Here is a 15,615-nt window from a genome sequence, read left to right on the forward strand (position 1 = left end):
AGTGCGCGCGCGGGGACCCCGGCAGGCCGCCACCTTCAGCCGTCGGGCCTCGCGCCACCCTTTCCCGCAGGGCTGGAGACGCGGCTGTCTTTCCACCCTCCGAAACCCAGACGCCCCAGAACTTCGGCTTCTTTCCGTCTCCGGGCGGGCCAGCGCCGCTTCGCGTCTCTCCCGCCCCGAGCACCGGGTGGACTTCTCTTCTGGGCCTCGGGCGGCGGCCGCGGCGGCACACGAAAGACAGAGCGCGGCGCGTCTCCCTCGCCAGCATTTTATTGTCTGTGGCCGTTAACTTAACCATAAATACTGCGGTGGGCGCGCGGCGCGGGCGGCCCGCACACTTATTTACAGCTCCTCTTCCCTCCTCGCGACCCCTCCCGCAAGGCGGCGCGTGTGCAACCCAGTGCAAGTCCTCCGAGGCGGGCAGGCGCCCCGGGCGGCCCGCGGCCGTCAGCTGTCCGAGTCCACGTCGCTTTTACCTTCCTCTTCCCTCTTCTCGGGCGACGCCTTGGACGAAGCCTGGTTCCACTTCTCGGCGTTTTCCGACTCCGACGACGACGACCGCTTCTGCCGCCTCCACTTGGCGCGGCGGTTCTTAAACCAGACCTGTTGCGCAACCGAGCACAAAACAACGGGTCAGGGCCCGCGGCGCGCTCCCCCTACCCCGCCCAGCCCAGCCCGCGGTGCGGGGCGCCCCGGGGAGTCGGCGAGGCCCCGGGCCCGCAGCGGCGAACGCCCGCGCTCCCGCCCACCAAGCCCGGCAGCGGCTTCCGCGTCTGCGCTCCACTTCCCGGGCCTAAAGCGCCGCACGGCAGCGACCGGGCCGCCGGCGCGGGGAGTGCCCCCGGGGAGCCGGGCGCGCCCGGCTGCTGTGCAGGGCGACCACCAGGCCCGCGGGGCGTCTCACCTCCACCTTCTCCTCGCGGAGGTGCACCTTCCGGGCCAGCTGCTCGCGCGTGCCCACGTCTGGGTACTTGGTCTCCTGGAAGAGGTTCTCGAGCGCTTCGAGCTGCTCGTCGGTGAAGATGGTGCGGTGCCGCCGCTTCCGCCGGCAGTGCAGCTGGTTGAGCAGCTGCAGCTCGGTGCGCGACAGCGTGCCTACGTTCATGTAGGGGAGCATCTGGTGCGGCACCGGGGACACCAGCACGGAGCCCGGGCCCTCGTAGCCTGCCGCGGAGAGGGGCGCATGGTCAGTCGCTTCCCGCGCCGCCCTCGCGCGCCCGCCCGCCCGCCGCCCTGTCCCCGCTGCGAGGGGATGCCAGGACCCGGGACAGCAGGCAGGAGAATCCGGGGAGTGGAGGGAGCGTGTCGAGACGCCCGCCCGCACACACCCCAGGCCGGCTAGGAACTCTCAAAACCCGGGCTCCCTGAGCGGGCCCCGGAGAGCGGTACTCGCCAACTCTCGGCCAAAAGTCCGCGGCAAAGGAAGACGCAGACTCGGGCGCGCGGTCTACCGCAGGCAAAGGTTGGGGTGGAGGCCTCGCGGGAGGAGCCAGGTCGGTGCGCGGGGACTGCCCGCCGCGGGCGCCCCGGCTCCAGGGACTCGGCGGAGGCCGGCGCGCGCGGGGGACCCTACCTGGCGGCGTCGGGACGCAGGAGCACTGCTGGGCGCCCAGCGGCGGCACGGCCCCGCAGCAGGCCGGGCCCACGGGCGCCGCCTGCACGTGCAGCTGCCCGTAGAAGTAGTTGCTGTAGCCGAGGCGGGAGCCGCCGACCGCGGCCGGGAGGCCCGCGCCGCCGGGGGCCACGGGCCGCGGGTAGAAGGCGCCGTAGTCCGAGGAGGCGCCGCCGCCGCCGCCGCCGCCGGCGCCGTAGAGCGAGTCCCCGTGCAGGGCCGGGAAGACGACCGGAGCCGCGGCGCTAGGCGCCACCGGCAGCACCGAGTCCTTGCAGCGCGGCCGGGCGGCCAGGATGTTGTCGATGCTGAACATGCTGGCGGGCATCCCCGAGCCCCGCGCCGGGACCGGGGGGCGGCGGGGACGCGCCGAGGAAAAAGCCTCAAGGTCGGGGGGCGGGGGGGTGGGGTCCACGCTCCTCCCGCGGCCCAGCAAACCGAAAGAGAGCGCGGCGAGCGCGCCGCCCGCGCCCCTCCCCGCCCCCTGCGCCCGCGCCCGCTGCTCCCGCCTCCCCGGGCCGCGGCGTGCGCTCAACTCGGGCCGCGGCGTGCGCGCAGCTCCGGCCGGCGGAACCTCTGGCTGGTTTTATACCGAGTCGACGTCATCCTGGATTTAGTTCCTGGTAGTATGCAGATGACAAACAGAACCAGATTCGGCCCTTTCTTTTCCTGGGGTGGGGGTTGGGAGGGGGGAGAGGAGCCGAGGGGAGGGGGCCGTGGGGCCTGCGGAGAGATTGTGGGTTGCGAATTAACGACATTAACCTAATCTCCGCGGGCCGGCCTAATTGCCCCGGTTAATCGCATTAATTCCATTGTGCCGCGCCGTTAACAGCTCCCCGCGCCCGCGCCCCGCGCCCCCACCCCCTTTTCTCTGGCTGGGCTCCGTTACGGGGTGCGATTTCCTCTGCCCGCGGAGCTCGGAGGCATCCCGACCGGGGGTTCCTCGGGAGGACGGCCCCCGCCCCCGTGTGGAAATCGGTTTTGTTTTTTAGAAACAGGGAGCGGCCGCGTCCTCGCTCACACGGGACTGAAAACCCGCCCTCCGCGGCCCGCGCCCGCGCCGCCTAACTTCGCCAAGGTGGCTTCTTTTTCAATCTCCACTATCCCAAATGGAATTGGCTAACCCCTCCAAGCTTTTGTTTTTGCAAAAGCCAAAATTTGTAAAAAGCAAAAACGACGAAAGAAGTGGTGCATCGTGTTCTGTTTAAAAAAAAAAATCTTCTTTCTTTTCTTCTTCTTTTTTTTTTCTTTTTTTTGTAGCGACTTTGAGTCCGAAAACCACCATGGCGGTCCCGGGTCCTTACACGACGAAGACGGAATCCTTCGCCGCTGCACTCCGAGGTACGCTTCCAGCTAACCCCTACGCGGGCGGCGGGAGGTTTTGACCTTTAAAAAAAATGGTTTTGGAAATGGGCGTCTTCTCGCCCAAACTTCGTAGTTTGCAGTCCAGATGGGGCCTGTGCGGCTTCCCAAGAAACAGCACCCCCCCCCCCCGCCTGACCTGTTCCCTCTGCCGCGGGACAGCTGAGGGCTCCCCAGGCCCCGGTGGCCCTCTCTGAGCTGGGGTTTTCGGGCATCCGGGAAGGAAGGCGGCGGAGCGCGAGGAGGCAGAGCAACCGAGGTCCCGCGGCGCCGCGCGCCACCTCGCCGGGGACGTGGCAGCCACCGAGGGCGGGCCGGGAGACCCCTTGGGCCGCCTGTCACTCACACGCGTTGTTGCCGGGTTCTCTCCCGAAAAGGACCCCGGGTCCCCCGCAGAGGTTCTAAGTGAGTTGGCGTCCCGGTGGCGGCGGCGGTGCTGGGTGAAAGGGGACCGCTCTTCCCGGATCCGAGAGCCACAGCGGGAGAGGTCGGGTCCTACCCAGCTGGGGCTCGCGGGAGCGGTGGAAGGACGCAGGCCTGCCCACGGGTACCCCCTGCGTCCTGTCGCCCGCGCGCCCCGGGCCCCGGGGAAGCTCGCTCCTTGCTTGGAGCTCTGCGCGCGCTGGAAAGGGGCCTAGTGGGATTGGGACAGGAAAGAGACGGGTCTCAGTCTGGGGGTGGGGGAGTGAGGCAGATTATGACTTTCTAAGGGTAGACTGCTCCGGGCCTGCGGTGTGACCTCAGAGGGGTCAGGCCGAGGCTGCGAAGCAGGCGCCCGCCCTTGCCCACTAACCCGGGGTCCAGGCGTTGTCCTCCCCGCCACCCCGCCCCGGTTCTCAGAGCTCCAGAGCGCGGCGCTCCCCTCGCACCCTTCTGCGGATGCCGCAGCAGAAGGGGTGACCTGGCCTGCGCAAGTTTGCCGGCCAAGCGGGCCGGTGGCTCTTTGCGGGGTGTTTGCCCGAGCCGGGCGGGTGCAGAAGAGCCGCGGGACCTCGGGGCAGACTCCCCGCACCTCTGTGAAGACCAGCAAAGCTGCTGCTGCCACTGGGCAGCAGGGCGCGGAGACTGTGAACGTGCGTGCGGGACCACACCGCCCTCGGTGGCTCCATTGGCGCATTGTTCCTTTGATCACCAAGTCGGGGGGACTTCAGAGCGCGCCCCTGGGTCTCCAGCGGCCCTCTGGCTGGGGGCCCGCTTCCCCTGATCCTTTGTGAGGGAGCACGCATCCCAGCGAGGCTGGGGGTCTTCATCCTCCATCCGCGATCTCTCCTTCCGAGGTCTGGGGCCTCTGTCCATCCAACCAGCTCCAGCAGTCACTGGGTCCCCTACAGCCCGAACAGTTCAGAAAGGTAGCGGTCACTCCTCCTCAAGGGAGTTTAGGGACGGACTTGAGAGCAGGTTCTGGCACTTAGGAACCCAGGGGCGTGTAGTCCCTACCTACCCTCACCTGGGCTGGGGGCAGGGTTTCCGCTGCCCTCCGGCAGAGGGGACTCCGGAAAGGGATGGCCCAGACCCAAAGGCCGGGCGCTCGGGTCTCCCCCGTTGGGTGTCCTGTGTCCCCGGGGAGGCAGCACCGGGGAGGCGGTCGGGCACCGAACCACGAGTGTCAGCCAAGAGCCGAACGGAAAATTTGCGGCCCGCAAGGCCAGGCGCAATCGGAATAACAAACGCGCCGCACGCAAATTGCCCGCTTCGTGTTGCTAAGCGATTGTTGGTGGCTCAGCATGGGAGGGCCCGGGCGGTGCGGAGGCAGCCGGGCGAGCGCTTGGGTCACGCATGCAGTAAACACGGCGCTGATTTTCCCTATTATCACCCAAACACGATTTCACACAAAGCAATCACCACGCACAAGTCTATGAAAATGTGCTTGTCACGGAGCCGCGCGCCCCGGTAATAGCCCTCCTGTTTAAGATATTAAAGACCGGATCAGCGGATTCTACACGCACGAGGTGTCTGGGAGCTTGACATCCTACAGGCGCCTTGGCGCGGCCGCTGCCCTGAATTGGCTCCAAGGGCGCGGACTAAATTGCTTCTCCCATTTGCAACGGGGTACTGCGCTTGTCCTCCCGTTCCGGGACATCCTCGCCGGGAAGAAACCGCCGCCTCGCTACCCTTGCACCCCACTCCCATAAGTACAAAAAGATTTTTTTTAAATAAATGGATCTGCGCCCCCAACTTCTTAAGATTCGTTTCAAGAACTTTCTCAGTTCTCTGTCTTTGCCCGGGACACAGAGCGGAGGTCACTATCGGATGCCTTTACGTAGGATTCTTTTTTTTCTTTGCAAAACACTGGCGCGCCCTTTTCCAAGGCAGGAGCCCTTCCCGGGCATGTGGGCCGCACTGGGGAGCCGGGTACTCAGCGCGGACCCCATCCGGCCCCCGCACGGCGCAGGATGCGCCATCTTCACCATGCCGATCGGTCTAGGGGTTTGTGTTTGGGCTTAAAAAAAATCAAACATCTCAGAACTAGTGCTGAAACCCAGTTCCGCGGCCCTACCCCTCCCCGCGGGGCCTAACGGTAGCCTCTGGTTGGGCCGGTGGAGTTGAGCGAAAGACGCAGATGCCCCCGGCACTCGGAGGCGGCGCGCAGCGCTCCGTAACCCCGCATTCAGCGGGGCGTAGGGACGCGCGCGGGCTGCTTTTTTGCTTCAAGTTTTGCAACATTCCCAATAAAAGCACGGAGTCCCTTAGGACAAAATAATCACGGTATTAGGGAGAGCTCAGCGCAGCCCTGGGGGAAGAAGGTGTGTCCCAAAGGCCTCCGAAGGGAGAAATAAAGCGGATTTGGTGTTCGGAGGGTTTGAGCAATCCGCTTCCAGCCGGGCTTTGTACCCAAGTCGGTTAAGTGACTGTTCCGCTGCGTTTGCAAATCACAGAATGCAAATGACGATCGTTTGTCCTCGAAGGAGCTTTCTCTTGAAATGATTAGCAGAGTCAGTCATTTGAAAATGAGAGCGAGCGCAGAGTGGGCTCCGAAGCCCTCGCGAGCCGATAGGAGCGTCTAAAGTTTTCCTTCATGTAAACCTCATTAATGAAGATCTTTTATTTAAACGTCACGGGGGTCTGAAATGTAGGGTAAATTATGAAGCGTGTATGTCTAGCCAAGTCATGGGTCAAATGCATTTGTGAAAAACTGCGAAGAGAGCATATGGTTTTGAATTTTTCTACAATGACTAGTGTTTAAATAAATTGCTTGTACTGCTTAACTTCATGTGTAATTTTGACAGAAATTGGCCTATAGCCTTTTGATATGTAAACATTTCAGCGTTTTATGCGGTATAAAAAAGACACTTGCTTTGTAGGATCAGCTCCGGCAGTCACCCTGTAATTCACAAAGCTGGCACCTACTATTACATTCTTGCTAGATTTCAACTTTTAAGTGGCAGCCTCAGGGAAAAAAAAAAAAAGAAAAGAAAAGAAAAGAAAGAGGATATTTCAAAAGCAATGTCCATTTGGGATTAAAAGCTGCAATGAGTTGAGAACGTGCCACTTACTATCTGAAAGAAATGGATAAACCATGGTTATTAAAGAACATTTCTGTCATTTTTCTGTAAGTCAGCCCGTTCAAGGGGACACTTAAGCGGGGCTGGGGACTGACTGGCATGTCATTAACTGCTTGTCTTAGGACCGAGCCAATCAGTCCAACACGCAAATAGGTATTAAACGTCTAGGTATCATTTCAGGATGTTACCAGCCAGACGGCTCCATGTCACAGAGCACATTAAGATGCAAAAATCAGCTTCCCAAGGGAGCACCCGAGGCACCGTCGCTGGACACAAATGGCCTGTCTGGGTCACCACCGCACTCGGGGGTCTTTCTGGGTGGGAGATGGTTCTGGGAGCGGTAAGGTCGGCCCTGGGTGCAGCTCCCAGCCCCCTCTGGGCTGCCAGGGTTTGTGAAACGTGTAAATCTGCATAAACCCATTTGTAACCAAGAGATCCGTCTCCCATAAATAAGCATGGGAATGTGGATTGGGTGGCCGCTCTGCAGGGGGATACTGAGCACCCGAATAGTGGTGTGGGTGCCAGACGGAGCCCTGCACAGACTTCCTGCAGGCACAGCTTCTTCCCGCCTGCTGTCTCGGCTTGCCGGTCGGTCCCGTGTATCGGTGGTGTCAGTCTTGTCAATTTAAGACTTTTCCCGTGACACCGCTCCTTCTGTGATGTTTTGGCGGGGGGCTGGGGGTGGGTGGGGGTGGGTGGGGAGATGGCTCCCCAGGCAGGAGAGAGACTTGTTTCTTTGTACTGAGCACGCTGAGATCCTCTTTCTGAAAGAGACCTTGCTGGAGCGAAATCTAATTAAGAAGAAGGCAAGAAAGAAAGAAAGAAGACGCGAAGGGGGAAGAGCGGGGGAGGTGTGTTCCTGACATTTCTGTGCTTTCCAGCTCATCATACTGTGGTCGGCCGACACCGGAAAGGCAGGGACACACTCGGTGACACAGAGGTAGAAGCTTTGATTGGTCCTCAGAGCCTTCTGCTCTCCAGCCTAAACTTTCAGACCAATTTGAAATGAGTTAAGAGTAAAATCCACTCCCTGCCCCCCCCCCCTTAGCTGCAGTTTTAAAGTTCTTGGGGAAAAACCATTGATTTGCTAATATAAATAGTTCCGCTACCTTCAGCTACCTCCAACTGCTTAACTTTGAGAGACTTCTCCCCCAAATGTGTTTGTGATCAAAATGAGCTGGGCAGGGGACGTCTTTTGGGTGAAAAGAGGACATTTAATACTTACAAGACAATTTGGGAGGTCGAGGGTTTTTTTTTACAGACTTTTTTTTAAGGTGTATATATATGTGTGTGTGTGTGTGTGTGTGTGTGTGTATGAGCCAATAAAACTGGAAGTTACAGGAAAAGCTAACCTGGCCTGGGTGACAGTTGACTGTTTGTCCAGAAAGGTTAGCGTCAGTGGGGTTACATGTAACACTGAGCCTTGTGAGCCAGGCACCTTTTTTTTTAAACAAACCCTGAAGGAGGGCTCTCTCGCTGGTACGGCAGCTTGAGATCTGGGTGTGAAGTTTTGTAGCAGGAGCGTTGTGGACACTTTGTTGCCGGGCAATGAGGAAACTGCAAGCTGGTCCCCGTGTGTTTCCTGCTTTAGAGCAGTCACTGCTGCAGCATCCCTGCGCCTCCCGGCTTCGAGTGGGGGTCTGACCCGGGGTGTGTGTGTGTGTGTGTGTGTGTGAATTCCGCCTGCCTTTCACAGAAGCTGCGATCGGTGGTGGTTTCTCCGCCGTGACCTAAGTGCAGAAACCAAGGTTTCAGGAGCAAAAGCACTCGGGGGACTAATGAACAGAAGGCACTTTCAGAGGTCACAGGTCACGTCACCTGCTGGGTCCCACCATCACACAGCCGGTGGCAAAGGAGGCTGAGCCTGTGCCAGCCTGGCTGCTTATTCCTGATGGGAAAGAGAAGCAAATTCTCCAAAGCAAACTCAACTTTCAATTTGTTTGATTTGTGTTGAGACTTTGTCTTTTCTTACACACACACACACACACACACACCCCACACACACACACACCTCCCATCCCAGCTCCCTGCTCCTTCCTGGCTAGGGCGTGTGTATGTGTGTGTGTGTGTGTGTTTTCGAGTTCGGTCTCCCTACCCACAACTGGGGACACACACTGTATGATGCCTCATCCACACCGTGGGTTTGGTTTCACTTAGCAGGGAAATTTTTCCTGCAGACCAGAAGTCCTTGGGTTTAAAATCACAAGAGCCCATCTCCCATGTCTCTGGGTTGTTTGTAATTTATGTATTCCGGGGCGGGGGGAAAGTAGTCTGTTCCTAGTAACGACAGCTTGGGGAGTTCAAGATCGCGGACGAGTAGCGGATGAGCCAAATGTGGGACTCTTGAACTAAAGAACCCGCCTTATGGACATGGTCCCTTGCTGCGTTTTCCTTTCTTTTTTAACATTTTATTCCACTCTCAGGAGGTTTGTAGATACAGTCATTTTCAGCTCTGCTGGGTGGATTGAGACGATATTTGCAATTGCGAAAGTGATGTCAAGACATGTTCACGCCCAACCAATGACAATACTTTCTCAGGAACTCCAGAATTCTCCAATTATTTGTATCTTAAAGTCCCTCCAGTCTGCTTTGAGACAGGAACATAAGTTTTTGATAATGCTATCCACATTCTGAGTTAAGCCATGGCAATTCTTTCTTTCTCTTTCTCTCTCTCTCTCTTTCCAAACCCTCAGAAAGTAGCTTTCCAAGTTAAGCTAGGCTAGGGTGATCAAATGAATGTTTGACTTGAAATAATTGTTAAAATAACTTGCTCCCCACTCAGGCCCTTCCCTAAAGCGGAGCGGCCGGAGAGCGAGCTGCTTTTCAAAGCGCTGGGCTTGGCAGAGGTGTTCCGGGGACTTCCGATGAAAGAGGGATATTGAATATGTGTGGCGAATGCATACCACTTCATATTTCAGGGAAGTTCTTTATTGAATAGTTCTCGCTTGCAAAACTGGAGTCACTGTGAAATCCCACTCCTCGGATCTCTGTCGGGCTGGCCGGGTCTCCCTGCCCAGGAACAAATTACTTCTTTAGCAATGCGTGTTCTAAATGGGATCCAGGGTCGGATACTAACGCACAAAGCTGTGGAAACCAGCTCTGAGGGCTGGCTGCGACCGTGTCTAAATCAGCACACACCGCTGGGCGACTTGTCCTGGAAAATGGAGCAAATGGACTTGGCACACAACCCTCAAGGTCTGGCTCAAACTGGGGGTGGAGGGAGAAGGAAAGGGCCACGTCCTGGTGCTTGGTGGATGGTCTCTGTACTCCTGGGGTGAGGCCCGTCGTGTCCCCTGTCACAGGAAGGGACACCAAGAACAGACGGGGGGAGGGACAGGCGTTTGGCACCATGGTTAAGATGCCACTTGGGATGCCTGTGTCCCACATGAGGGTGCCAGGCTCTGAGTCCCAGCTCCGCTCCCGACTCCAGCTTCCTGCTAACGGGCGTGCTGGGCGGCAGCAGTGATGGCTGCAAGTCCTGGAGCTCCTACCACCCACGTGGGAGACACGGATTGAGTTCTTGGCTCCTGGTTTCAGACTGGCCCAGCCCCAGTTGCTGCAGGCATTGGGAAGTGAACCAGTGAACGGGAGACCTCCCTGTGTCTGTCTCTGTCTCTCTGCCTTTCAAATAGAAATTAAAAAAAAATAAACAAACAAACAGATGGAGGTTGTTCCCTGCCCCGGTCGGTCTCCCAGCTAAGTCTGGATTTGAACTCAGGTCTGCTTAGCTCCCAAAGCCACCCACTTTACCATCAGCCACACCGACTCCCGTAAACAAGATGGCGGGCTCCTCAGTCTGCCTCCTCTCTAGCCTTCCTTCTTCAAGGCGATCACCACGTGGAGACTTCTGCTCCGCGTGGCGCAGTCTCTGTGCCTTTCTGGTTTGAGTCTCTCCTCCTGCGTTGCCTCCCTCTGCTGGCTCTGGGTGTCTGGATCTGCCTCCCCCATCCAGCCACATGGGCCTCGCCTCTCCCACTCTGCAGCCCTGGGACAAGGGTTGGAACCCCTGGTCAGAGATGTGGGGTCAGCATGCCATTCTGCAATTTGGCTGTGGGCTGAGGCCCGGCTCTTTGTGGAAGGGAAGAATGCAATCCTACCTTGCCCCTGCCACCCCGTGCTGTCCACCTCCTGGCTTCTGGATCTCCCCAAGCAGGCCAAAGACCTGTAGCAGGAGGGTGTTACGGTGTTAATTGAACACAGTGGGTGCTCTCCTGGAACTGATAAAAGAGGCGGAGGGGGAGAAGGTCTGTCCCTCTATCAGCCCCACAGATCCCCTAGAAGCTGCTGGAGGCCTTGTGCAGCCAGTGTGAGCAGGGGAGTGGGCACCTGCCCCTGCAGGTAGCACCTGTGTCTCCTTAGCCACACCTGTGTACACAGCCAGGCCGACCCTGAGGACTGATCCTTCCTGGTGGAGTGTCCCATGGCCTCTGGGGTGGAGGGGTAGGGAATGCGCCAAGCTTGAGGACTCCCGGATTGCCTGGGCTGTGCCACCATCGGAGTCTTGGTTCGCTCCTCTGTGCAGTGGGGAGGCAGACACTCGCCACCCATCTGCGTCACTTTGGGGGCCGGCTGTGCTGGAGAAGGATACCTTCCCAGGGGAGCATGCTGAGGGACAAAAGGGTCAGCGCCTGGTCCAGGTCCCCCCAATTGACACAGCTGGCTGCCCCCGTGGTTCTCCCTGGCCCGGGACAGTTGCAGAGACTCTGAGAGATCCAGGCCACGCCGGCTGCTGGCAGTGGCTCCTGCAGCTGTCCAGGGCCTGTTCTGAGACCCTGGTCACCATCCCCTGCCCCTTTGTGTGGACACAGCAAGTGAAGGGTGGGTCATGGCATGGTCCAGCCAAGAGAATGCCCCCCAGTGGTGGATCTGGCAGCTCCTCCCCAGACAGAGCCACGTGGAGACTTGGCACAGCTTGGTCGTGTCTCATCCCAGGGCTGCTCCCTCCTGCCGGCAGCCTGGGAGAATAACCAGAGCCGGTTCCTGGGCGGTGGTGCATGGGCTGACAGTCCCAGCTTCATTGCGACAGCAGCTTCTGACCCTGATGCTCACAGGCTGCAGAGCTGGAGCAAGCCCGGGAGGCCCTCGGGGTCTCTGTCTTCTTGGTACAATAGGAAGTCTGACCTCCTCCCACTGGTGCCGGGCTTGCAAGGATGTGCTGCCCTAGGCCGTCCTCTGACAGCTTGGAGGGGCCCTTACCCTGTAGGTCCGCAACTCTTCCTTCCAAGCACTTGAAAGAACTTAGATGTGTGAGGCAGCTAGGAGGAAGATGCCTGGGCTCCTGGCTCCGGGCTCCGCTAGTTGCATAACAAAAGGCACAAATCCCATCCCAGGGAATTTCCAGCCAAAACAGTGCTTCCCTCTGGATCTGCAATGCTCCACTCCTTCACTGGCTTCTCAGGTGAGAGCGAGGGGCACCCCAGCGCAGGGGCCGGGAACTGGGCACTCTGCTGAGCAGAGAGAGGGTCACAGAAGTCCAGAGAACTGCTCGAGGTCTCAGGGCTGGAGGTCAGGCACTGCCCCTGGGCCTCCTGTGTGCAGCCCCTCCCACGGCTTCTCTGCCACCCGCCCCAAAGCAGGCCACTCCTGTGCTTTGGTAAGAACCAAGGTGGCTTCCAGGGTGAGGGCCCTCGTGCCGGGAGCGAGGGGTCCCCCGAGACGCTGCACTCTCCTCCCAAGGTCGGTCCCAGCCGCTTCCTGCCTTGTGAGGAAGCAGGTGGTGCAGGAGCCAGTGACCAGCAAATTCACGCCCTCCCTCTCCTTGTCCCACCCTAGCTGGCCTTCACTCCTGGTGCAGCGCATAGATTAAGATGCAAGATCCCCAGGTGAATCCTCCCTGGACATGCCCCCTGCGCCTCACCAGGCACGTGTTCTGTGCAAGATTATTCTTGGCAACATAAACTGAGAGCAACCCAAGTGCTCCCCAGTAGGGCATGCGTTGACCAAGGCAGGAAAGCACCCGAGTGACGGGTAAGCACACAGCCACTGGAGAAAGCAGCCCATCTGAATGCACTGATCTGGAGGGACCTCCAAGGCAACGTGTGGTTGAGTGACAAGGGCAAGTTGTAAGGATCTGACAGAGAACGGTTACGTGTGTGTGTACCTATCTGCGGCGTGGGTTCATAAATAGAAATGAGTTCATTTTTGGGAGGTAGGGCAATTCTCGGCGCATAGCAAGAGCTGTATTGTGTCTGATAAATCAATGGGAATACAAGAGAAAAGTCCTAGAAGGGACCTACAAGGGGTTAACAGCATGGGTCCCCTCTTGGGGATGGGGACTGGGTTTGGGGCTGATGACTGAAGGGGACTGGAGCCTTATCTCTAACATTTTACCCTGACACAAAAACATCACATTCATGTTTTTACTTGTGAAATTAAAAGTACATATGCATCCAAACTTGAAAAGTATCCCTAAAATAAGGAACTCCATTCCTTCTCAATGCAGGCAGGGTTAGCAGAAAATCGAACCAGGGCCATACAGATAACCTGGGATCAGATAGCTAGGGCCATACAAATAACATGGGATCAAATAACCCCTGCCCAGTGCTGAGGTCCTCAACCAGGGACACAGCACAGGCCAGCAGCATCTGCAGAAATGAGTTCCACCAGCCGAGGACTCACTCCCCGGGGTCCTGGACAGCAGCTGGGGTGCTGGGGGTTGGGAGTCCTTTGTGGACCAATTATAGATTTAAAGTCTTAAGACTGAATTCAAGTCCCAAGCCAAGACCCTATGATGACCCTCATCCCTGCAACAGGGACCCCATCCCTGCCTTGTACCTCCCATCCTTGAGACCTAAGTGTAGTGTGTGTGAGCCTAACTGTGATTATCTTCGTCCCTTCGGCCCTAGCAGCCCCTGACACTCTGTGGCGTCCCTTGGGCCCTAGCAGCCCCTGACACTCTGTGGCGTCCCTTGGGCCCTAGCAGCCCCTGACACTCTGTGGGTGTCCGGCAGATGCGTAGAAACTGACCTGAGCATGGCTGATAAGGAGTTAAAATAATGACAAAGGCGAAACTGTTTTAAATCGTGAAATTCGTATTTTGGTCTTTCAGGTTCATAATCATAGTGTGCTCACGCAACAGATCTAAGGGGCTCCAGAATGTTGTGGAAAATGGAATTAGAAGTTTATTTTATGACAAAACATGAGCTTTTTGTCCTCATAGGCATGGATTTCAGAGGGCAGCAATAGAAAGCTCTCGCTAGGGAGGAAATAAAACAGGTGAATTGGGACAGGAAATTAGCTCCCTGGGAACCACACAGACTTTGGGTTCTGTGTAGAGGGCAAGATTGACTTAAGTACCCCCCCTCACCCACGTATCCGGGGGCGCTTTCTTTAATGAGCCCACCCTACCTGACACTGTTCTCAGAGAACTAGCAAACTAGCAATCACATTCTGGCAAGACCTGAGTTCGAATTCCAGTTTTGCCAATTTCCTATGTTGTAGCTGTGTCCTCTGGGTGCCCAGGGCCTCTGAGCCTCAGATTTCACACTTGTGAGACTGCTCTTAGAGTGTAGACCTGCACGCGTGGTGACCAGCCTGGGGGGGCATTACAGACACACAGTTTGATGGGGAAGATGAACCGCGGGAGGGAGGAGGAGGGAGAAGGGGATGGTGTGTGGTTATCTCTGCCTTTCTCTTGCATTCCTAGCCCCATTTGCACATGAGGACATTGCGTGATAACTCAGCGTGTACAAGGAAGTAAGCAGGCCTGATATGCAAACCCCTATCTGCCTGACCCCAAGGCCTGTATGCCTGCCACTCAAGGAATAGCTAGGCAAGGAGGAGATGCCCTAGAATGGGGGTTGCCAGCAAGGGTTTTGGGTTTTCAAGGCAGCAAGACTCTTGTCTGTATTAGCCAGGGCGTTTCTTAACTTCCCGATCCTCAGTCTTTGCATCTGTAAAATGGAGTTAATTAGTAGCAGTCCTATGCAGATAGGCTGCTGCAAGGAATGAAGAAGCTAAGTGTAAACCAGTGACCAAGTGCGGCGGCTCAGGAGATGCTGTGCGGAGACGCACGGGCCTCGTTCACAAAGTCAGACCCTGATGCTGGCAGGACGTCACGTACGTTGCTTATATTTTCCTTAATGGATGCATGGGAATAATGCAAAACAGCGAGATCTCTACGCAGAGTGAGAGTGCCAAGTGGCACATGTGTGCACAGACACCTCACACGGGATCCCAGTGTGCTGCTTGGCCGGGGCCGAAGCCCAGGGGAAGTGACCTGCACAAGGGCTGTGGCAAGCAGGTGAAACCAGGATTTGAGCCGGGCAAGCACTGGGCTCCTGGACAGATGTGTGTGGCTGTCTCATCGCCCTTACCTCCCAACAGTGTCACGAGACCGGTGGAGATCTGAGATGCTCGGTGCTTTGCGAACTGCCCCAGGCGACCACAGGCAGCCACCGTGGCTGCCTCCCACGTCACTGCACTTGGGACAAATGGGAGCACTCAGGAGAGGCAGAGCAGGCTGCCAGTGCGGGTTGAGGCCAAACCCCGGTGCCTCCCATCCGCTTCAGTGAGGGCTGCGGCTACCTGGAGGGGCCCCCTGAGTCTGGAGGGCCAGTGGGGCAGTCAGGCAGCCAACCAGGCCACCTCCTGGAGCTGGAAACCGAGCCTCTCACCCCACCCCATGAGCAAGGCTGCTTGTAGTGCTGGGAGAATGCACTGGAAATTCGATCAGCTCCACTTTGCCTGGGGACCCCCTTCCTGAGAATTGCAGCCCATGGGCTTTCTGGGCGGGGGTAAATCCTGGGGGCTGGGGTGGGGGCACAGAAATGGGGACCATGGGGGTGCTGCAGCCTGCTTTGGGGGCAAGTTGTCCCGAGGCCACTTCCACCCCTCTGACTTTCCCTGCAGCTCTCTGAGAAGGGTCCTCCTGGGGGGCTCCCACCCACCTGCTGAGAATGTGGCTTGCACATCCTTTGCTAAGTAACAAGCAGCAGGAACGCGCAGCTCGGTGTGGCCATCTTGCTCTGCAAGGCGAAGGCAGCACCTTCCCATGTGGTCAGCCACAGGGGCTGGCCCTCGGCCTGGGAGCCGTGTGCGCTTCTGCCTCTCTCCAAGTGCTGCAGCCTCAGATCTGTGCTGTGCGTCTTTTAGTTCCAGGAGCCTGGATAAATCCCCTCGAGTCCGACTCAGACTCTC

The 15,615-nt window shown here is 58.0% G+C and overlaps 1 protein-coding gene across 1 annotated transcript; it reads right to left on the reverse strand.

The window, feature by feature from the left end:
* Positions 1-253: 253 nt before the first annotated feature.
* On the reverse strand, positions 254-2,005 carry GSC (goosecoid homeobox). Its single transcript, NM_001099959.2, is given in 3 exon segments — positions 254-603; positions 905-1,164; positions 1,574-2,005. Coding segments are annotated over 3 exon segments (783 nt in total). The 5' UTR covers positions 1,941-2,005; the 3' UTR covers positions 254-447.
* Between the last annotated feature and the right edge of the window lie 13,610 nt (positions 2,006-15,615).

The sequence above is a fragment of the Oryctolagus cuniculus genome, chromosome 20, assembly GCF_964237555.1.
Source record: "Oryctolagus cuniculus chromosome 20, mOryCun1.1, whole genome shotgun sequence".
Taxonomy (NCBI): Eukaryota; Metazoa; Chordata; class Mammalia; order Lagomorpha; family Leporidae; genus Oryctolagus; species Oryctolagus cuniculus.